Source organism: Ambystoma mexicanum, chromosome 11, assembly GCF_040938575.1.
Source record: "Ambystoma mexicanum isolate Mex_15411 chromosome 11, UKY_AmexF1_1, whole genome shotgun sequence".
Classification (NCBI taxonomy): Eukaryota; Metazoa; Chordata; class Amphibia; order Caudata; family Ambystomatidae; genus Ambystoma; species Ambystoma mexicanum.
The window spans coordinates 1,386,643,285-1,386,667,696 of record NC_090934.1 but is presented as its reverse complement, the minus strand read 5'-3'; the positions used below and the strand labels follow the sequence as shown (position 1 = coordinate 1,386,667,696).

The following is a 24,412-nucleotide window of genomic DNA, read 5'->3' as shown; positions in this document are numbered from 1 at the left end:
GACCAGCTACTCCTTGTGTGACGCCCTGTTCCTTCATGGTACACAGGGGCTACATTCACGTCCAAAAAGGCAACATGGAAGCGCCTAGAACCGCAGGCCCGTCCCATTAGGTAGGCACTAGTCCAGCTGAAAGGTAGATATGTTGCTCCTAGCCACTAGTACTGCGTAAGGGCATGTGGCCCATTGGCGATCGTCCCATAAGATCGTAATGGTGCTCCACTGATTAACTCGAAGCAGCAGGTGTCGGGAGTAAAAGCCATCTGCAGGAGTGGCATACAGATGGCAGCGGCAAAAGGGGAGGAGATACCTGTCACCCAAATGAAATGAAAAAGAATAGTATGGCCATCAGAACTTCATTTGAATCACTCACTTCAATGATCACACCAAATCTACAGCCATATGCATGCTAGCCCACTCAAAAGGATTATTTCCACCCATGAATCACTTGCCAATCATAACAATATAAATCGAGGTGAAAACACTATTACAAACGAGTGTTTGTGTGCATGCGTCTGTTAAAACAGAATCCATGAGATGGGATTAGTAACGTGCATAGACACAAGTGTTGGAAGGCGCGTCGAGACAGGGAGGGTTCAACAAGGGCAGATAGACGATGGTCCCACTATGGCAGCTGTGCATCACATAGCGCAGGGGAAGGGGATAGATACCAAAAAGCCATGTACATGGCAAACTCTCTATTAAATCAACTGTCCATGCATCCATACATCATTCCCTCATCCCGGTATAAAAACGCATGATTATTAACTCACATTACATTTGAAATCTCCATTGAGTCTGTGCGTAATGCAGCCTGCAAAATCCACTGTGCTCCAGCCCGGAATTCTAGTGATGTGAAGTAACATGTATTTGGGAACGTCCTGCCTTATCGTCCACTACGCTATTGCGCATCCCATACTATTCATATCAATCATTGCATTCTCGCCATGGCCCCTGTCCCAAGGACATTAAACAATAGAACGTTATATTTGCAGTCAGACCTGTGGGCGTCTCCTCGCCGCTAGCTGAAAACCGAAAGCGCTGTCCTTCGAATTCCTCATTTGCAACATCACGTCGAAAAGGCATCCGTGGGCGCTCGAAATCACAAAATCATCCATGTAGTGCGGCAGTGTGTGAAAATGGCAACTGGCTTCACTCACAAATGGGACGCCCCGCCCGTCGGTGAACCTCGGTACAGTGCTCGCCCAAAGGGGATTGCAGCTGGCACAGGTGGAATGAATCACCACAGGTGGAGGCTATACAGCCTGAAAACACATAAATTGCACACCCAACCCCCTCCCACAACCACACCCACTCCAAAATGCTACCGGCAGGACTAGCGATGTTGGGCCTGGGGGACCTGATAGCACTGCAAGTACTCCAACTTCAAGAAGAAGACGAACACCAACTACTACAACAACCGGCCGCACAGAGGAGACGCAGGAGGAGGAGGAGGGCAAGGCAGGGCCAGCAAGGCCCACCAGCACAGCCACTACCACCACGCAGGCAGCCCGCAATCCCACGCCTCCGAGCTCATCCGTTCAACCTCACTGATGAGCAGATCCACACCCTCTACCGTTTGGACCGGGACACCATAATCTCCATTGTGGACATGACACAGGCTGACCTTGTCAGCATGATAGATAGCCCAACCGCCATCCCACCCCTACTGAAGGTGGTGTCTGTACTCCACTTCCTGGCCACAGGCACCTACCAGCACACAGTCGGACAGTTGCATGGCATTTCACAGCCACTGTTCTCACGGACACTATTGCAAGTGCTCGATGCCCTCCTGAAGCACGCAGACCACTACATCTCTTTACCACGCTCGGAGCAGGAGATTACAAACACAAAAGTTGGATTCCATGCACTGGCCGGCATACCGGGTTGCATTGGTGCCATCGACTGCACCCATGTGGAATTGGTTGTCCCACATGCCATGGAGGCCCAGTACCGCAACCGGAAGCAATATCATTCTCTTAATGTACAGATGGTGTGTGACTCCAACAGGATCTTTACACATTGTTGTGCCCGATTTCCTGGATCAACCCATGATTCTATGGTCTTGAGGAACTCTACAATACCACGCTACATGGAGCGACACGCAGGGAACAGATCCTGGCTACTCGGTGAGTCTCATTCCATGCATGATAATGTGGGGTATGTGATGCGGCAATGACCTGGCAGGAAGGGGGGGGGATGCGTACGTAGCAATGTCATTCCACAAACATCATTTCTTGTCCACATACAGGTGATGCCGGGTATCCACTGAAGAGATGGCTCCTTACACCACTCCGGAACCCACAGGACCAGCATGGGGAGGACTACAACCATGCCCACTCACGTACCCGTGTAGTCATAGAACAGGCATTCGGCCTACTGAAGGCTCGTTTCCGCTGCCTCAGCAGGTCTGGCGGGGCACTCCTGTACCGCCATGAGAAGGTTGCAAAGATAGTCATGGCATGTGTCATGCTACACAACATGTGCGTACGTAGAAATGTGCCCATGCCCCCTGACGCAGAACTGCACGCACCTGAAGATGGTCATGATGAGGCTGGGGATGTGGCAGCACCTCAGGGAGTCCGCGAGGCACAGGAGGCCCGTGAAATTCATCAGAGTATCATAGATTCATGCTTCTAGCACTCACGCCTGGTGGCTGATACATGGACACGGGACTTGTGGCACTGTGTGTGTCTGGAACATGCACAATGTGGACTGTACGCCTATAAAGGCCTCGTACACAAAGATCAATGTCCACACGTCTCATTGGATGATTATGAAATGTTTATAGCATATGTGAAATTATATTACACACCCCATCGACCCGCCACCCAAGAAAGCCCAACACCCTCCCTCCACCCTCCTACCTCCCCCCCGAACACCAGTGTCCAAAGATGCTCATTGTCAGTGGGCAGACGCTATTGCAAGCCCCCTCTCCGGGTATCAGGGGCACCCCTGCCTGTGGAGCGCAGGTTCCTCCCAGATCTACGTTGGGGGCTGCCCTGGACGGAACTTGCAACGGATGATGTCTCTGCCTGCTCACGTCCATGCATGTCTCTAAGGGTTTGTGAGAGCTCAGTGAGCACACGGCGCACAGCGGCAAGTTCAGCACATACGTCTTTGGACGTCGCATGCAGTTCCCCCCTCAGGCTCTCGGTGCTTCTCTCCATTTGTACCCTCAGGCTCTCGGTGCTTCTCTCCATTTGTACCCTCAGGCTCTCGGTGCTTCTCTCCATTTGTGCCCTAAGTGTCTCAGTAGATGTTTCTATGGCTGCCTTAGTACCCCCACATTAATCAGCATGGTCCTTGAGGAGCGTGGCCAGTTGCTGCTGTTGCACGATCACCTGGTCGAGGGACTGTTGCCTCTGCTATGCCATGGCCATTTGCGGTGGTGTCACAGAGGGGCTGATCAACTCATGTTGCCTTGCCACAGGGCTTGTGGGGGATGGCCAGTCGTCGTCTTGTGGGTGCCCCTGCGTGGTATCCTCATGGTGTAGGGGATGAAACAAACAGGGGGATTGAGACAGGTCATGGATGGGTCCTACATCGACAGCACCGTTGTCTGTGTCGGAGCATGCTGGAATTAATGCAGTGTCACCTATGGTGCTGCTGCCATCAGAAGCAGTGCCTTCTGTGGCATCCATTGGGGGGACCTGTGGTGCTGCTGGTGTGGGCATGCTGGCTGCTGGGGTGTCTGTTGAAGTCCCCTCCTGTGTGCTGCCACTTGATTTGGGCTGCTGCCGTGTCTTGATCCGTGCAGCTGAGGTGGAGGGTCTTTGGCCGTTGGTCTTGGCCCTCTTTGCAGGTGTGCTGGTAGGGGTGTCCTGCAGCTCGTCGTTTGACTCGGACCCTGTGGTGGAGTAAAGGAGGGCGAGCGTTATTTATGGGTCTGTGGAAATTGGAATGGCAATGTATCACATGCATTGGGGTGGTACCTGAGGGTGATTTGGGTCAGGGCCTTGGAGGTGGTTTCATTTCTGTGTGGATTGAGGATGCAGTTGTTTTGCAGCCTGCAGTTAGGGTGTGCATGCTGCACGTGTAGAGGGTGTTTTTAGGATTTTTTATTATTTATGTATTTAATGTGACTTTTAAAGTGCGCTATCAGGCCAATGTATGTGGCCGTTCTCCTGGACATGTGTTTCTGTTGCACTATGTGGCCACATGGTACTTCACGATTGGACATTGTGGATTTAGCATTGTTTTATTTGGCCCACCTACCTGATTCTTCGGATGTCTGCACTCCTTTCTCCATCCCTCCGACTCCCTCTATGCTCTCCATTCCAATGGTGGAGGCACAGATTTCTTCCCAGGGGGTCAACTTGATGGGTGATTCCGATCCTCCCCCGGTAGCTGTGGCAATGTTACGGTTGGCTGATAGTATGCTCCGTACGCGTATCCGCAAGTCGTCCCATCGCTTTCTGCATTGCTGTGGGTTGCGGGGTGCGGTCCCCACCGCACTTACCCGCTGTGCCACCAGGGCCCATGTGGCCTTCTTGTTCGCAAGTGCCGTCCTGGTCATTTGCGTCGAGAAGACGACGGCAGCATTCTCCTGGAGGGTCTCTGTGAGCACGGTGAGTTCCTCATGGGAGAAGTGGACCTGCCGCTTGCGGTCGCACGCTTTTTTTGCTACTTTTCCCATTTTGTTTGTTTTAACTAGGGTGGCTGTCGGGTTGGGATGTGTCTCAGGGTCGGATTTTTAATGGTTGTGTTGGGATTCTGATTTTATAGGTGTGCGGCGTGCTGTTTCCCGTTCCGGCCCCATGTTTTTACTTCCGTTTCCGTATATTTACGGTCACCGTATTTTGCGATTGGCGCTCATTACGGTGACGGCTATGATGGGTGGCGGAATTGCACCTAGGGCGCCGTACGACGGCGGAGAGGGGCGTTTTGGGGACATTTCCGCCATCGCGGACTTTGCACTTCCGCCATGGCGTAATGCTCGTGCCCGATGGGTCATAATTGGCCGCACTTTACTCCATCGTGCAATGGCGGAAACGCTATTTACGCTATGGCGGTCGGGTCAGTTACTTTCCGCCAGGGTCGTAATGAGGGCCATCGAGAGAATAGAAGACAAACGCTAGCGAGAGCCAGAGAGGAAAACAGGGAAGAAAATCTTCCGAGGATGCAAGTGCGTCCGGCCCCGATCGAGCGGAGAAAAGGACTGGGGGGCGATGCGCGGGGCGGAGCCAAGGTGGGCGGGGATACGGCCGCGTACCGGGCCCCGCGCAGGAAAGAAAGGAAGGACACATTTTTGGAAAAATTTGGATGCTTTTTACAAAGTGCTCCGGTCCCGTCCCACAAGTATGGAGGAAAGGGGACGGGACGTAGGAGTAACGGCATTCGCCGGGGTAGAGCATTGGAGTCAGCCTCACATGTAGGCTTACATGCGCTCACGTGACGTACCTAGATACGTCACGTGATGCGGAAAAATAGACGACTACGCCTCGTCCTCCCTTCATAAACACAGAGAGCCCAGCATGGCCATAAATGCGCTCGCGCCGGGCGTTTTGGTTTAATCCGTGAGGTGCTTGCAGAAGATGTTAACAAGCAAGTGCAGGGGAACAATGGCGACAGGGTGTTATTTACATTTCCCTACCCGTGTTCTCACGAGCGAGCGTCCCTGCTTCCCTTTCCCTCTCGCTGGTTATTTAAAATAACGAATGCCTTTTAGAAACGCATGCCTGCCCCCCATAGGACCATACCATGCCATGGCTTCTAATCTGTTGGCTTATAATAAAAACATGTGTACAACCTAAACTGCAAACTTTACAAATTGGCATTGTGGGGAGTTCAGTGACTCAAATGTATAGCACGTGGTCTGGGCAGTAAAGCTGTGCCGTGTTCTGAGGCATACCACATTCTAGATTGGAAGGGAAGGAAAACTAAGGGTGAGTGTTCTCTATGCTTACAACTAATGAGTATTCTATGCTGATGTAAGAACAATTATAAATATAAATCGAATTTTAACAAACAGTACTGCAGATATTAGACACAGGTGCTATGCTAGTTAGCAAGGAGATGATAATTAGATATTAAGATCGAAAGATGAAGTGGTGTTTTGGGACAGCCCTTGACTGTTTCTGCTTGGACGGCACGTCATTGTTGTGTCAGTCATAATCCAATATATGGAATTTAGCAGCCGCTTAGTGACTGTGGTTTACTTTGTTTGATTCCGCAGGTCCTTTCCCAGACTGTTCCAGTCCTATGACACCAACGGCAAGGTGGTAATGTACTATGCCATCTACCGCTTTTTATCTTTTCTCATAGACTGGACTTTGAGTCACGAAATAGACAAGCTTTTGAGGAAGCTTAAACTGTCCTGATGAATGTGGCTTTATTAAAGTTAGGCCACTGAAACCGGTCGACGGTGTTTGTTACATCTAAAAAGGCACCAATTTGCCTATTTTTTAGCTTGTGCAAACCGTTTTACATTGTCCCACTTTCCGTTAGTAAAAAATAATTCCATATGGAAAGTGGTGACTGTATTGTCTTTGGTGTTGTTGGAACGGGAATCTATCCTATTCCTTTTATTTGTGTCATTTTAACACGAGCAACCTAGGGCCAGTGTGACAATCAATGGGTTATTAACGAATTGTTCATCCCATTAGATGCCACATGAGTTCCTAAAGAGGAAGAATCGATCCTCTTTACCTTCCTGGGTGTGCTTCTTTTCTTCCCTTTTTTACTGGTAGTCCCTTCCGATTTAAACTAATCTGGAGGAGAGTGGTCTGGGACTCACAAGGCTGGATATATTACACACCATAGAAGTTGGTAATTTCATTCTTATTCTGTCACTATTAGACAGGCGTTGTAACACCGCAACCTAGGTGAGAGTGCACAGTAGGCAGAGATAGTACCCTTGTTTCGTTCTATCCTTCTGTCTTCTGTCACAGCCTTGTTCTTTACTTCATGAACATACTCGAGTCCACACCATAGAAAAATAATTTTTGGGTTTGGTTTTACTAACTGGACCTTGTCTTGGGTCGTCTCTTTTTCGGCTGCTAGTAGCCTTTAACACAGATGTGTGTTGCCTACTCTTTTTGTGTGAACATTATCTACTAAGGGCGATACCCTGTCAACTTTGAAGAATTTACCCTATTGTTTAGTTATAATGAATGTAAATGTAGCCAAGGCACAAGTGGCTTTTGCAGATTCAAGAGAAAACACTTTCCTTGCCCAAGTGTCAAAGCGCTTACTATCCCTGTCTGGATGAATTGTTGGATAAAATGCTTGTTTAGAGGCAGAAGTCACAGCCTGAACTACCAGGCTTTCTGGTGTAGGATGTTTAGACAAATAGTCAGGATCGCTACTGGATGGCCTGTACTTTCTGGTGAGGTTTTTATTCACCGATGGACTTGCTCAGGTACCCCCCAGTTTGCCTTTACCCTTTTTTGCAGGGCAATATGAAAAGAGAGTACCGGATCCTTCCGAGGACCCTTATCAAGGATATTGGTCAGGTCATCTTGCTCGAATGGGGGAGCATGCCTGCCCCATCCTAGAAATTCTACTACCCTAGACATAAGATTCAAGTTCTGGTGAAGTGTCAATCCCAATGGCTGGCTGAAGGGTTTCATATAAGTCTTTTAGCCTCGACTCTTCCGAGATCAGGGCTTCTGGGATGTTTGGCGTACCATTGTGTAAACCAAAAGGAGAGGCATCTGTGTCTGAAAGTTCATGTGCTTCATAAATTAAAGACAAAGGACCTCATTACGGGTCCGGCAGTAACTGTGCCGGTGCTACCTGCAGGTAGCTGCTGGACCCGTAATGAATTACTGGCACCTGACTTCCCGGTAACACCGGGTGATTACAGCCCCGGTGGCCGGGAAGTCAGGCGCTGGTATCTTTGGAAATCCCCATTCCTGTAGAGTCCTATGGGACTATATGGAAATGGGGACAACGGAAGCACTGGCACCATTGTTAACGGTGCCGGTGCTTCTGTGAAAACTCTGCAGGCGGGTGCCGTCCCGCCCGGCAGGTCTGACCTGGTGGGTGAGACGGCATCCACCTGCAGAGTTGTAGTGTGCCGGTCCGGAAACAACGGTGCCAGCACCATTGTTTCCAGACCAGCACTGTTGTAATGAGGCCCAAAGACTTGAAGAAATCCTTTCTTGGTAAAGGTTTAAAAGTTATTTCAACCTCATTAATGACAATGCCAGGTTTAGAGGGCAAATGCGTCGATGGTCTCAGCCCTGATGGCGTCAATGGCTTTGACACACATCTGGCATACTAATGGCGTTGATGCTTTGGACGGTAATGGCGTTGATATTTTCAAAGACTTTATCGAAGCACTCGAGGGGCTCGATCCCTGACTAGAAAGAGTCTTTGACGATTTCTCCTCGAGTCGAGATCCCAAAGGTTCTGGGGTTTCTGGCCTGTGTCCCATGCTCAAAGGTTCACAGGATTTTGACTTAGTCCTTACCTGGTCAGCCTTCAACCACACAAAAGGAGCATGACTCTTGGTCTTCTGTTTTGAGGGGGTCAGGGCCTCCTTCTCGAAAAATGTTCACATTTCCTGTCTGAATGCCTGCCGTTCAGCAGGAGTCGACAATTTGGTCGGGTAAGATATTGTTCTATCAGGAGAAGTATCTGAGAAAGAAGTGGAAGGTGACCTATGGCGTCTCTTCTTCATCTTCTTGAAAGGAGATGAAGAATGGTGCCACCCACTCCTGGATCGAGAGCGCCCTTTGGACTTTTTCCTTCAAGGAGAGTTGCCTCTCGACCCGTCAGACGAACAACAGAGCGGTCGTGGGGGATTTCGTTTGGGGCCTACCCGCCGCTAATTTCCGTTATTGCTCTTTCAACTCCTTACTGGTCATTGCTTAACAGGATGTTCAGTCTGCTGTTTCATGCTCCACGCTAAGACACCACAGGCACGCTCGATGAGTGTCCACGAGCGACATCTTGGCGCCGCAATCATGGCATTTTTTTTAACCCGGTCTTCAAGGTTGATGGTGTCGATGACAAGGCCATCATTTCAGTATGTTGCAGTTTATAACTGGAACTGAAGCGCGCCGTAATTCTCAAAACGTTAGCTATCGCGGAAAAACAGAACTGAAGCCAACGGGCGCTCTGCATGCTTTATGTACCAGTGATGACGTTGACATTGAGACGCAGGCCCTCGAGGGACATCGAGTCAACTGCATCAACACACAGTGCCACCTGCTGAAAAAAATGCTCTGAAGCAACTGAAGCTGGAGACAAATACATGAAAAGAGGAGGAATATGTGGGAGGACAAAATCCATTTGAGTATCATTTACTTGTACCCATGGACCGTTATTTGCTGTCTCTTCTGAGCGCTCCGGTCTCCCCAGCGTCCTCTGACACTTAACGGTTCTTCGCAGCTCTTCCTGGCGGCTTCCACTGTTCCTGATGATCTTCTTCCTAAACGGGAAACAGGCCGCCAGTTCGCCGGGCAAGTCTTCACACACACACACACACACATACACACACACACTGGCTTCTCTGCTCTGCACGCCGTCCCCATCCCCTCTGGTCCTGGCGGCTTCCACAGTTCAGGCTGGCATGGGCTTGGGCACGGATGACCTTCTCGTTCTTCTGCTGTATGGCAGCGCCTGCTGCATACCTTCCAATATGAGGGCTACTGGTCCTGCAAAGTCCCTCTTGTAGGTCTCCCAGGATCGTTTCCAATGTTTCAACTTCCTGGTCTTGTCCCAACGCAGCCAATTCTCTTAGCCCCTGCTCTCTCTATGTATGATGTATGATTTTGGGCTCCACCACTACGCTTTACCATTTTCAACAGGCTGAAGGTGAAGTGGGTTAGACTCAGTTGCCTGACCTTGTATAAACCTGTTAGTGTTACATGCCTGATCTTCATTACTGGATGCCTTCAGGCCCCTCTTCTTCGTCCCAGTACTAGAGTGGTGTTTGCAACAGGAAGTGGGCACTACCCTTAATGGCCCCTTCCTCGTCTCAGTATTTGGTGGGAAACTACAAGGAAAAATCAGATAAGACTGACAATATCCCATGAAGACTGAGGGAGGGTTAGTGAAGGGGGATACCATGTCTAGCTTTCATGCACCTTCTCCCCAATCCCCAATGACCCTCCACCCAGGTGATCCTCGCTCACTTGTCCAACCCCAGGGTTGGGATCCAAAAGCATTGGGCCTTCCCTGGCCACCTGAACAGAAGTTCCCTGGGGAGTAGATGTGAAAGTGCCTTCAGGTTTCTCACAGGTGTCCAAATGTCATGTAGCCAGTAATGTCCGGAGGGTCCTAACAGGCAAGTATGCAGAATTTGGTGCAGATTTGGTGAAACAGTGTGGAATTGTATAAGGAACAACTCTTAGCTATAAATCCTGCTGCAAACAAACACATTTTGACTTTTATGTATAGATAGATTAGCTGATAAGTTATTTTAACTAAGATAGGTGTTCATGATAAAAAGGAGTTATTGTAAGTTATCTGAATGTAAAACAGAGGAACAGTAAGTCCGTAAAACAATATGAGACACAAATGTATGAGTGGCCACCCATCTTGGTGATAATAGAAGGCAGCTGGTACACCTGCTGCAATAATGTAAAGGTAAATACTGCATCATGTGTAACCAAATCCAAACTGTGAATGGTGTAAAATAGAAAAGTTCAGAAAATAGGGTTATGCACCTTTTAAAAGTCTATTGACAACAAAACATCTAAGCTATTTTATATCATTCAAATCACATTTCACAGATGGTACAGTTTTACAGAAACAACTAGTCTGGCAGAGACCATTTTTCTGGAAAATATTACTTTACCTGGGTTTGGCTGTAGATAATCAGTTGTTTTTGACATAAGTTCCCCCACTGCCTTATTTGTAACATCAATTTTCTAAAATTAAAAGAAATGTAATTATTACTGTTAAGCAGAGGATAGTGAAGCAAGCAGCTGTCTATAAAAGGTATTTTACTATCCTTAAATTATATGACAGCACTACTCGAAAACCCCCAAATAGAAAATGCCTTAAAAAGGCAACTGATGTTGGTTTGAAGATGATACTGTCAATACCCCCAGATAATCTGATATAGAGGATCACATGCCGTTTCCATATTCTTGGTCAGCGGTGCCATTGATGGACGTACAGTGAATTGTTCACTAGTCCTTAGTGGACTAAGCCATAAGGTAGTGTATGGCTATCATTAGGTTCAGCTTACAATCCGAGAGACCGTTTATGACTGAATAAGAATCATTATTTTATTTATTTTTTAATTTTATTTACTGTGCATTTGTAAGGTGCTTATACATCAAGTAAATTGTGTTTCAAATCGCCCACAAGGCAACGGGGAGGGCACATGTGAATGAAAGGCAAAATAACAATGAAAGAGAAAAATGGTCCCACTGGGCCTTGTGAGCATTCAAAACGTGCAAGTGCAGAGAGAGAGGGGGAATGGAGTGGGAGGGGTCATGTGCTAGGAGTACCACAGAAGTGCTGGGGAAAAGGTTGCAGCAGCTGTTAAGTGACTGGCAGAGATCACTTAGTAAGGTTGGTCAGCTGCCCGTAAATAAGTGCAGTCCTATGATAGCATAGGTCAGTGGGTGCCAAGGCAAGTGCTGGGAGTGGGCGGAGGCTGAAGGTGGTTGGGGGTGAAAGGCTTGGACCTAGGTGGACACATAAGGGCCCTGGTGACCAATTTGAATGACTGTGGGGATTAGCAAAGGAGGAAGGAGGAACTGAAAAGGAAATTATTGAGGAGCTTCCAGAATTTGAGGAGGTCCGGCTCAAGACGAAGAGGAAGGAGGAGGCTGTTCCATAGGAGGGAGCCAGCCTAGGAAAGAGATAGGCCGCCAGTTCGCTGTTTAGCGAAGCACTTGACACGCAGAGAGTTGGCGCCGGTGGAACGTAAAGATCTTGAGGGAGAGTATTTAGTCAGAGCCAGTTGTAGACAACGTGGTCCCTGGCCCCAGACAGCCTTATCCATGATGCAGAGGGAATTTGATACTTGCAGCAACCGGGAGCCAGTGGAGAGAGTTTAGGGCTGGAGAGATGTGGTCCCTGAGCTTGAGGCCAAGGATAAGTCTTAGAGCCCTATTCTGGATTCGTATGATATGATAATTTATTTAAGGTGTGCCTATACACAAGTGTTTCAAGGCACGACGAGGCAAGGGAGGGGAACAAGGGATGACAAGACAACGATCTTACTTGGCCAAGTGACATTGAGAACGTGCAAGTGCAGGGGGGAGGGAAGGGGAAAAAGTGCCTGGGGAAGGGGAGGAGGAGAAGTGCGAGACATAGGATCAAGGCACAGAAAAAAGAAGTGCAGCAAGCAGGTGGCAGTGTAGGGATTAAGTGCAGACAACAGGTGTTGGATGAGTGCAAGTAGGGGGACTGAAGGGTTGCAGATACAGCCATAGGAGCAGGGTTGCCAGGAGGCCGTGCAGGTGCGCAACTGCGAGGGCAGGGTCCTGGGTCCGTGGTTCAGAGGGTAGCCAGGTAACCAGTGCAGTATCAGACAGGAGGTCAGCAGGGAAGTGGAAGATAGAAGGCAGAAGCAAAAAGGAAAGTCTTGAGCTACTTCCGGTACCGGAGATGGCTCTGCTCAAGTTTCACAGAGGCAGGGAGGCTGTTCCAGAGGGAGGCGCCAGCTGAAGAGAGAGAGATCTGCCACCATCTCGTAGCTTAGAAAAGTGACTGACCCTCAGGGAGTTGGAGGTGGAGGAGCGAAGAGCTCGAGAAGGAAGATATTTTTGAAGAGAAAGCTGGAGATATTTTGGTCCCTGGTCCCAGAAGGCCTTGTGGACAATGCAAAGGGTCTTGAATTTGATCTGTGCAGCCACTGGGAGCCAATGGAGAGATTTCAGTGCTGGAGAGATACAATCTCTGGGCTTGAGGCCAAGTACAAGTCTTGCAGTCCTGTTCTGGATGAGTTGCAGAGGACGGAGAGTAGAGGCAGGTAAATTTAAGAAGAGGCTGTTACAGTAGTCAAGCCTGGAGAGAACTAGAGCTCTGGAGACAGTGAGCTTCTGGGGGAAGGGAAGGAAAGGAAGAATACCTCTGAGGGGGTGCAGTTGGTAGTTTGACTTCTTTGAGATGTCAGAAATATGAGGCGAGAAGTATGGTGTGGATTCCAAGGTTCTAAGGATTCCTGAGGTTCTTAGCCTCACAGGTGTGAGCAGGAAGAGGGCCAAAGGAGGCCGGCCAGAGAGTGGCAGAAAAGAGGAGTGCAGGTGTGCCGATGAGGAGGATCTCTGTCTTACTGGCATTCAGGCAGAGATCATTGGCGGCGCACAACTCTTGGATTGCAGAAAGACAGTCCGAAATGAGCGAAGGAGAAGAGGCAGCCGAGGGGAGCCAGAAGGCGAGTTGGATGGTGTCATCTGCATAGCACTGGAAGTTGGAGCAGAGAGCAGCAATGCGGTGGCCGAGAGGTTCCAGGTATTGGTTGAACAACCAGGGAGAGAGGTTAGACCCCTGGGGAACACCACAGGTGGAGAGAGAGAGATAGAGGAAAGGAAGGACTTAAGTTGCACCTGGGAGGGTCAGTCAGAGAGGAAAGAAGTCAGTTAGGCCAGAGCCTGATCAGTGATACCCAGATTATCACGGAGCCGGTTGAGTAGGATGGCATGGTTGACCGTGTCAAAGGCAGAAGAGAGATCAAGTAAGATGAGGACAGAGGGGAGGTTAGAATCAAGGTTAGAGAGCAGGTCTTCACGGATGTGCAGGAGAGCAGTTTCTGTGCTTCTGTCCGCTCTGAAGCCAGACTGGCGTTCATGGAGGCAACCAACAGATTCAGTGTGAATATTAAACTGAGAGATGCCCAGCTTTTCCAGGAGTTTACCCAGGAAAGAAGTGATGGAGATCGGACAATAATTAGCCGGAAGGGAGGGTTCGGCTGAGGGTTTTTTGAGAAGAGGGTGCACAAGAGAGTGCTTCAGGTGTGAGGGGAAGGTTCCAGAGGCAAAATAATGGTTGCAGAAGTCAGCCAAGGCTGGAGCGAGGGTGTCAATGTGGTCCTTTAAGGTTTTGGAAGAGCAGGGAAGGACCTGCTTAGATGAGGTTTTCATATATTGGGCTTGGCTGGAAACCTTGTCAGGGGAGAAGAGAGGAAAGCCAGAGAAGGGGGAGTGGAGGGGTTAGCTGCAATGGGGCCAGAAGAAGAGGAGAGTGTGGAGGGAGAAGCAGGAGAAGCCGACGGGGTGGACAGGATGTCCTGGGTTTTAAAGATGAAGGGAGAAGCCAGGGCCGTGCAGAGGGCCTGGGAAGGGTCAGGGGAAGTAGAGACAGCAGCAGGATTGCCAGTTCCTTACAGTTTGGCCGAGTTCCTAGATGCCGCAGAGACGTGGAATTGGATGTGAGCTCTCTTCTTAGTGAGGACAGAGAGTCGGTATTGCCTTTGGAGCAGGCGGCAGGCCAGTTTGTCAGGGGATGTACAAGATCCCAACCGTTTCCTCTTGGCCACCCTACACTTGTGCTTAAGGGTGATGAGGTCTGAGTCATACCAGGAGTTGCACTTGATTTTAGGCTTCATGCGGCTCCTCATGACAGGGGCAAGTACATCAAGAGTATCAGAGATCACATAGTGGAGCATGGAGAGGGCAGTGTCAGGGTGTGAGTGAGCGAGAGGTGCAAGAGGGGGAGAGAAAGAAATGGCGAAAGCCTCAACTGCCACACGCTTCATGGGTCGGATGACTGAGAAGGTGAGTGGCAGTTTGGGGGTAGGATTGGCCTGGGGGGTAGTGAGAGAGCGATGAGAGGAGAGAGCGGTCAATCCAGGAGAGAGAAGTGATGAGAGGGTTAGAGAGGGAGAGGTCTGAGGAGATCGGGACATCAAGAGTGTGCCCTGCAGAGTGGGTCGGACCAGAGGGTAGAATAGAGGGAGAGAGTCGCAGAGGTTGCAAAAGAGTTCCGTGGTGGGAGAGGAAGCATCCAGATGGATGTTCAAGTCTCCAAAGAGGAGGAGTTGAGTGGTTAAAGCTAGGAGGGAGGAAGAGAGGTCCGCCCACTCGGAGAGGAAGGAGGTGATCAGACCGGGTGGGCGGTAGATAGTAGCCACTGTAAGAGAGTGGCTAGGAGAGAGAGAAAGCCTACACACGAGGCATTCAAAGGAGGAGTAAGCCTGTATAGGAATGATAGAGGCAGGGATCCACTCCGGGAAGACCAAGGCTACACCCCCACCAGAATGGTTGGATCTGGGCATGGAGAGGATCTTGTAGCCATCAGGGAGGAGAGTGTCAAAGATTGTGACAGAGCTGGCCGTGAACCATGTCTCAGTTAGACCAAGGACATCAAGGTCGAGTTCTTCCATAAGATGGCATATGTCAGAAGAGTGTTTGACAGTTGAGTGAGAGTTAAGAGTGGCGAGGTGGAGAAGGTTGCCATCCTTGAAAGACTTACAGGGAGGGGTACAAGTCAGAGGTACTCCCTGCAAAGGCGAAGATGGAGAAGCCTCTCCTCATACCAAAGAGCTAGGAGGAGAGGGCAAAGTAGCAGAGGAGGAGGAAGAGGGTGCCAGAGAAGTGGCAGAGAGTAGAGGTAGGGAAGCCGAGGAAGGGAGAGAAGGGGCAACAGGAGAGGAAAGGATATTGATAAGTCGCGGGAAGCATCTGTCAAAGAGGAGGAGGTTGGCCTGAGGGCCTTGGACCAAGACGGTGCCCTTAAGGTAAACATTAATGATGACCTTAGAGGATTGGAAGGAAGCCAGGAGGGCCTGCCCACGGGTGCCACCATTAATGGGAGAGGAAGAGAAAGGAAAGAGCACAGAGACCATATGAAGAGTCCATAGGCCAGGCGAAGGAATGACAAAGAGGATGTCAGTGAGGGTCTGTCTGGAAGAAGCGCTGGTGTAGATGTTAGCGATAGGGAGGCTAGGGTTGGAGGCCAGGATATCCTTTTTGAACTTCTCCCTACCAGAGTTAGAGAGAAGAATAGGATAGTTGCTAGTGAAACAGTTGGAGAACATAGGAGAAACAGAGAGCGCCATAGGTGATGTGGAGGAGGGGGAAGAGGAGAGAGAGGGGTGGTGGGTAGGGAATGGGAGAAGAGCGGAAAAGGTGGGTGGAAACACTGGGGGAGAACACAAGGTGAGGGGTGCAAGCAGAAGAGACGGAACAAGATAGGAACAGCAAGACAGAGTAGCACAATGCAGAAACTGGGCACAGCTAAATTTTAAATTTAGCACATCCGAATGAAACACAATGCAGCCAATAGGGCAGAGCTAAGATCAAATTTAGCAAAATAGAATGAAACACAATGCATACAATAGGGCACAGCTAAGTTCGAATTTAGCAGAACAGAATGATACACATTGCAGCCAATAGGACACAGCTAAGTTCAAATTTAGCACAACAGAATGAAACACAGTGCAGCCAATAAGGCACAGCTAAGTTCAAATTTAGCAGAACAGAATGAAACACAATGCAGCCAAAAGGGCACAGCAAAGTTCGAATTTAGCAGAACAGAATAAAACACAATGCAGCCAATAGGGAACAGCTACGTTCACATTTTGCAGAACAGAATGAAACACAATGCAGCCAAAAGGGCACAGCTAAATTCGAATTTTGCAAGTTCAAATGTTGCAGAACAGAATGAAACACAATGCAGCCAAAAGGGCACAGCTAAGTTCGAATTTAGCAGAACAGAATGAAACACAATGCAGCCAAAACGGCCCAGCTAAGTTCGAATTTAGCAGAACAGAATAAAACACAATGCAGCCAAAAGAGCACAGCTAAATTCGAAAACGTAGAGAGGAAGAGGGTAGATTAAGGAAGAGGCTATTGCAGTAGTGTAGCATAGAGAGTATCAGAGCTCTAGAGACATTGAGCTTCTGGGAGAAAGTGAGGAAAGGAAGGATTCCTTTGAGGAGGTGGAGTTGAAAGTGGGACTTATTGGCAAGGTCCTGGATGTGAGGGAGGAGGGAAAGAGAGGAGTTGAATAGAACGCCAAGGTTTTTGCTTCAGATGAAGGAGAAGCGGGAGAACCCATATAGGGTGGCCAGAGTGAGGGGGACAAAGAGGGAGCAGGAGTCCCAATGGGAAGGATCTCAGTCTTGCTAGCATTGAGGCAGAGAGCATTGGCGGCACACAAGGACTGCATGGCAGATAAGCAGTCAGGAATGATGGAGGAAGTAAGGAGAGGATCAGAGGGGAGTTTGAAGAAGGGTTGGGTGCCATCTGCATAACACTGCAAGTGAGGGGAGAAGGTGGTAATTAGGTGTGCAAGGGTAGCAAGATAGATGTTAAAGAGCAAGGGAGAAAGGTTGGTGCCCTGGAGGACACCACAGGTGGAGATAGAGGTGGAAGTGGAGAAAGAGCCCAAGATATCCTGGGAGGAAGGAGGTCAGCCAGTCCAGTGCCCGCTCCGAGATACCTTGGGTATTGTGGAGCCGTTTTTATGAGGATGGAGTGGTTGACCATTGCAAATGCAGAGTCGAGTTCAAGTAGGATGAGAACAGCTTGAGAGTTAGAATCAAGGGATGCCAGCAGTTCTTCACGGGTGTTCAGAAGAGCAGTTTCCATGCGTCTGGATGCTCGGAATCCAGATTGATGGTCGTGTAGACAACCAACAAGCTCAGTATGCTGGGTCAGTTGGGGTAAGACCAGGTTCTCCAAGAGTTTTCCAAAGAAGGGGTTGATAGAGATGGGGTGGTAGTTAGCCAGACAAGACGGGACTGCAGAAAGTTTTTTCAGGAGGGGGTGCACAAGAGAATGCTTGAGGGAAGAGAGGAAACACCCAGTACCAAAAGAGTGATTGAAGAAATCAGCAAGTGCAGGGGCATCAGAGCCAATATTGTCCTTGATAGTTCTGGAAGAAGAGGGGCAGACTTGTTTGGAGGAGACCTTCATAGAGCGGACAACTCTAGTGACTGCTTCAGATGTGATAGGAGAGAAGGAGGAGAGAAAGGCGGAGGGGGATGGGGATGGGACGCCACAGGTGGCAGGGGTGAGGGGAGGGGGAAAGGGAAGCGAGGGTGCTCAGGATGTCCTGAGTTTTTGCAGTGAAGTGTGTGGCCAGTGCATTGCAGAGGGCCTGGGAGGGAAGAGGTGAGGTGGAGACTGCTGAAGGGTTGGCTAGTTCTTTGCAGATTTTAAAGGATTCAGCCGTGTCAGGGACGCTAACTACTCGGGGAACTTGGAATGCGGGCTGTATTCTCTTCTTCCCCAACTGCTAAGTGCGCCCCTCACCCTGTGCCACCCTTGCTCTCCCCCTCCTTCGTCCCTCCCCATGCTGCCTTTAGCACTTCCGAGTGACCACACACCGATGCTTAAGGCAAATTCACACCGGGAAAGGTAGACTGAGCAATCACAATCCACCTTTCCCAAGAGTGAATGTGCATTCACCACCCGCAGTGGAAAAAAAATTGTCAATAAAAATTACTGCTGCCATAAAAATAGAGAAGGGAACAGGTCCCTTTTGGGATGACGGCGGCTATTTTGGAACCTGTTTTACATGGCAGCCGTCATCCGAAAAGGGACCTAGTCCCTTTTCTGTTTTAATGGCTACAGACATTTTTTTCCTCCAACGGGAGATGTGCTCGCGCAAAGCTCATCTCCAGTCAGAAGGAAAAAAATTGAAACTATCCGCACCGCAGGAAATCCTGGGGGGCGGACATGGCGTTTAACGGCCTGCAGCCCGAGCTGTTAAACGCCATGTCCGCCCCCCCATAGTCAGGGCATGAAATCTACAGAAAAAATAACAAAATATGTACCTTTCCTCACTCCTGCGAAGCTGTGTCTGCAACAGGAGTTCATTTTCAGTGTTGATTTGTAATCAGCACTGTAAACAGACTCTTGTTCCCAACTCAGCATCGCAGGACTGAAAAAATGTACGTTATTTTTGCTTTTAATTTTTACTTTGCCTTTAGGGCCCGAGTGTGCTCAATGTCATCGCCTCAGTAGGATTTTAAGATAAGGTTTTTACCTAAAACAAAAGTAAAACCTACACACATTTAGAGGGTCATTGTTAATACTTAACCTTTTACTAAACTGTAAATTGAAACTAAAAACAAATAACAGATCAAAAGTAAGATCACACAGATGTGCATCTTTACAAATTACACCAACAACATACAGACATACAATACAATTGAAAAAGACAGATTGTAAAATTATAGTGTCATCCAAGGGTTACATAGACGTAGAATGACCTGATGAAGATTCATAAAAGGCATTTCAGCTCATGCCAAATTTAAAGCATTATAGTGTGAAGATTTTCTGAACCCAATACACTTCTGCGCTGGCTGGATATCATTATATAGAAATAGCAAATGAGGTATAAATGAATGAATTTTGTCATAAAGTTGTATAGCAGAGTGAAAAATGAGCACTCGCAACTAGCCATTGGTTAGTGAGATTTTACTCTAGCAAGTAAGAAAGGGTGTGCAGTTTGTATCTAAATCATTGAGGTGGTGAGTGACTTTCCTGGGGTTGGCTAGTAGTTTGCAGCTTTAATTTTTGCCTCTTGTGTACAGGTTAGGTTCTTTAAATAGCAGATTCTTATTGAGCCTCTTAGATGGGCCTCATTTGCCACAGAAGAGTCTAAGCCTCTTGGTTAAGCCTTTGAACTTGGGCAACAGTTGAGGCATGGATTTGTAATGCTTCATGTCAGTCAGCCAATTCTGGACTTGGGCAGGCTTGGGGCGGTACCCTAGGTGAGCAAATTCAGTCTTTATCGGGTTCCATCATCTAGCCAATAGGCAAGAGTGTGGACTCGTGGAGAAAATATTGTTGGGTGAGAAGTGCTACTCCAAATCCTTTCACCCAATCCTAAGAGAAATCTGGTTAGTTGCTTACATTTAATAGCTATGGTACATCAAATTGAAAAACATGAGATGTACGTAAACGGGAAAGAAACCGATATTTTGGGCGTCTTGAATATCAACGTGAATGGATGATACAGAGTTGTTGAAGGAATACATTAATGAACTGGCATTTGATGCTTCATCATAAATATTGGTATGAATAAAAAAGCCGTCTTATAACATGCTCACTTAATCCAACAAAAAAATAATAATTGAGAATTGTTGGGGGGTGGGGGTAATCAAGAAATCTACATGTTGTCACGTCAGCTTGTTCACATTAAAGTCCCTTAAACAGCATGGTTTCAAAGTCAGAATTACTGCCTCCTCCGCAACGGTATGCCCTTGGCCGCAGAAAAAACAAGCATGAATCGGCTGCTGTGTATATGCACCATTTACCCAAGCTATACCTCTTTTAAAATAAAATGTTTAATTTCTTACCCGTTCCATTTCTTGAAAATCTTCATCTAGTTTTGTTCCTTCCGCTCCTGTAATTTTTTCGCTGAACATCTAAAAACAAAACACATTTTGTTGCGGTTCATAAAAAATAGAATGTAGAGGATGACAATGTACGTCTGTAAAAGATATGTTATAAAAAGCAGCATAATTCATTATTTTATGAGGAAAAGAGGAAACTTGCATGCAGAATGACTTATTAGATGTTGTAGAATAGACACCAACATAGTGACTAGCAGTAAGGTCGGCTGAAGTTAGCAGTAATGTACACTGTGACAAATGTTATCCTTTTAATAATACAGAACTTTAACATTTACATTTTGAAGGCATTAAAGTTCCTTGTTCCTCTTCCACCAAGTAACACTTTTCACTGGAGCACCAGAAGCAAAAGAAAAGGAGATGGGCAAAAAGACATGCCAGACCTTCCTGTAAGGAGTGCCAAGTATTGTTGTAATATTGACTTCTTTAGTTGTGTCTTCCAGTAGAGCCTTCAGCGGCATTAGATAACAACGCAATGCATTTCTAGTAGGCTGATGGGATTGTTTGGACTAGGCACCAAAAAGAGTATGTTTTGCTTTGCTAAGTGCTCCTGTGTTGTGCATGAAGTTGCAATGCACTCCTCTAGTTGGAAAGCCCATTGAAGCAGCAGCTCCCCTAACCAACAGAGCATCTGTAGTTACTCCCACAGAGCCGTCCTCGGAATGGGCCGCCTGGGTGAAGGCCGAGGGTTCCAAGTCCGAGAGGGCGCCTGTAGCTGCAAGTCTCATCCAGTTGCTGATTTTCTTCCCATACATGACCGGCCGTGAGGGGCACCTGAAGCTTATATTCTTTTCACCCTCTCCTATTAATTTGTTGATTTCTTAAATGCCTGTCAGCTCAAATGCTAGGCTAACCTGCAGGGCATTCTCACCTTCTGATACCCAAACTGGGGGCAACACTAAACGGAATGAAGCTGCAAGGGCCAGCAGTTGAGTGCAGAAATACAGACTGTGAGCAGGCTTCCACACAAGTCTTCTTTTATTTTCAAATATAGCCATAAATAATGTTTATTGCAATCTTGAAATATGATGCATTTCCTTACATTTGTCAACTTATCGAATCTTAATATCCAGCATGTTTCCTTCAATGCATTTGACTTTTCAATTGGTAGAAAAAACAATTCCGACTGTTGTAATTCACCTATTTTACTGCATTGCATTTGAACAGATATATATATATATTTTTGTTGTGCTAACTTTTTCCCTAAAAGTGAAACCGCTTGGTTTGCCCAACATGTTTCTAGGCGAACTTCTTTTTTGACCTGTTCACTTATCAGACACTTTTCAATACCAAAAAGGCAAACAGATGATTTATTACAAATTTTGGTGGCAGGGATTTCCTGGGGATGGATCTCTGATGACAAAAATAGGTGGCAGATAGTTTGCAGTCTCCAGGTAAAACAATTGTGTGATTCATGGCATATCACCATCTCTCTCTCTGTGCCTCAGTCCACTTAATTGTCAAAATTGGGAGTCCATAAAACAGTTACACTTCGATAAGTGATAAATAAAAACGAAATAACCACTGTCAAAACCAACAGTTGTTGCTTTGGTATAGGTATTATCACACAAATGAACCGTTCTTCGTTTCTTTGAAGAGGTTGGGTAACGCACCAGGGTTTCAGGTAATACGCGCTAAGCTTAGGGTTTTTCCGGGCGAAGTTGCGCAAGTTGAGTGTCGCAGTGTATAACAAGCGGAATACGAGCGCCAGAAAGGGCTTTTGTCCATGGTGAGTGGAATCAAGTGCAAATAGTCATGCTGAAAATGTAGCAGAATTCAAAGCATATACATTTGGAAAACTGTGATAAGAACCAGAGTGTGGTTTATTCACAGGTGAACAAAGTAGAAACAACGATTGCAGTTAAACTATACGTCAGCAGATCGAGGTAAGGAAGTGCCTTTAAATGTGTCCTATGATGGGTCATATTGAGTAAAGTAAAAAAAGAAATATGGCCCTACTGTTATTTACAGTTGCGTGTAAAATCGACAGTGAGATGTAAATGGATTGTACCATCTATTAAAAAGCTTAAGAAACTAATGCAATGTTATTTTCTTTGTAGGTGGTTGGTTGATTAGCTCAAGATTTGTCCTTCTATGGACTGTAGTACATGGCTTGCAACACTGTGAAATGAGATTGTTGTGATATAGTCCACTGTATACCATTGTCATTTCCCCTGAAGAAGTTCCATTATAATCATCAACATGTTTACGGATCGAAACATGATGGGCTGTTTGTAGGTGACAAAGCGTGGCCTCTAAACAAAAGATTGATTTCTAGGATAATGTACGCAACCATTTAAATAACCAGTTGGGGTGTGATGTACAGAAAACAATGTATTGTGGTTTGATACTATGATGGTTTCTTGAAGCACAAGTCACTTTTAGTGGTGTGTGTTCTTAAACATTTTTAAAATCTTTTCAATGTTTGAATCAAGATAAGATATATTGTCATATATGTATTAAATACATGGTATGTTCTTTGCGTTACCCAACCTCTACAAAGAAAAGTGGAAAGGTTCATATGTGTGATTATGTTAGGTGCTAGGGGTAACCTTTCCCATATTCCCTAGCTTCTCTCTGAGTGGATTGACTTGGTATAGGCATTGCCTGTCGGGAGTTAGGGATCAAGGGCAGTGAGGGAAAGATAGGGCGAAGGAAAGAAAACTACTGATGAATGAGGGGAAAGAGGGTGGTCATTATCGAGGGAACAAGTGAAGCTTGAATGGCACTGTCTGTTGATGTACAAATAGTGACATAGAAGGTTGTGCAATGCATAGTGATGGAAAAAAATTGACTTCATAGCAGTTCAGGAGATGTACAAAAGCCTGTGCCTTTGCATATTGATTCAGTAGAAGCCATTTGAAAAAAGTCAAGTGGGTTAACTACCAGGACACCAAACCTTCAAGTAATAAACCTGAGACAGCAAAGGATGGTTGCAGCAGGGGCGGGATATCCAAAGTTGTATTATGACAACTAGACGTGAAACTTCCAACTGACATCTAAGTGATGGCGGCTACTGCATCTAAATGTAACATAGGTTTTAATAAGGGGATAAACCTGATAAAATTAAAACACCCCATGAAATGTCTTGACAGAAATGTTGAAGATGTGCAGGCACACATCTGGGAGCAACTTGATCCAGTAGAAACCATTCGAAAATATCCAACTGGAATGTATACCAGGGCCCTGTAGCTTCTGGTGAAAAGCATGAGACAGCAGAGGCTAATTACCTCACGGGTAAACTATCTCATTTGTCTTCTACTGGATCCATTTGCTGACATGTACTATATTTGACACTTAGGCTTTTCCCACACTTATCGGGTTCCTTCCTTCTTTGTTTTCAGGCCTGGGTTTTAAGGGTTCCTGTCCCCCTTAGTGCTTCCTTCACGATGCAGAGCCTCCACTTCGGCTGTAACTCCAGACCACCAGGGGGCGCAGGCGATATGGCTGCCTACTTCATTTTCTCCTTCGCCGAGATTAAATCATGACGGCACATTAAGATATTAATCCTTCTTCGCACACTTTGACCGTACCGAACGTTGGCTGAAGTGGCCTGGCACGGTCTCATCAAAGGGCTAGGCTGAAGAATCATCAGATGTGGCAGAATCAATCCCGAAACGGTTGCGGCCTGAGGGCAGAGTGCAGATGTCAAAGCCTGCGCAGAGGAGCCCCTCCCAGAGCACCGCCCCTGCGCAAAGTCAGGCAGGAGATGCAACCAGGACTCCCGGGAGCAAAGTGCTGTTGAAGATGCGAGGCGCTGCGGATTCAGTTCTGCGCCTTTACAAAGACCAGCGCATTGGAATCAGGCACCCGGTAGCAGGTCACAAACCATCCAGAAAAGGTGAGCAGAGCCGAGCGCAGAATTCCTCCTCTCACTGCGGAGCTCCCACAATCGAGATCGGCCCAACATGGGTCTGTACTCTACCCCCACTCATCCACCATTGTCTCATGAGCACGGCGTGGCGTTCCTCCCCCCAGCTGCTGGGTGCCACAATCTAGGTCGACCCAACAGCGGGTCAGTGTAAAACCACCTTTGACTCATGAGCGCACGGCCCAATGCTACTCAGTGAGATTGCTCCATGGGAGCCCGAGGGCCACAACAGCTTGAAGATCACCTCAAGTGAGGGAAGTACACATGTGAGAGGAGGACCCTCTCCACTAATGTTCATAGCTACTCGCACGGTCACAATACTA

The 24,412-nt window shown here is 47.6% G+C and overlaps 1 protein-coding gene across 4 annotated transcripts in view; it reads right to left on the bottom strand.

Moving 5' to 3' along the window:
• Positions 1–24,412, bottom strand: part of SH3GL3 (SH3 domain containing GRB2 like 3, endophilin A3) — a 789,999-nt gene that overhangs the window by 699,213 nt on the left and 66,374 nt on the right. For all 4 annotated transcript variants that reach the window (XM_069624999.1, XM_069624997.1, XM_069624998.1 and 1 more), the window contains exons 2-3: positions 20,165–20,233; positions 10,751–10,823 (exon numbers count right to left, since the gene is read on the bottom strand). In XM_069624999.1, the coding sequence (XP_069481100.1) occupies positions 10,751–10,823; positions 20,165–20,233 (142 nt within the window). The remainder of the gene's footprint in view (positions 1–10,750; positions 10,824–20,164; positions 20,234–24,412) is intronic.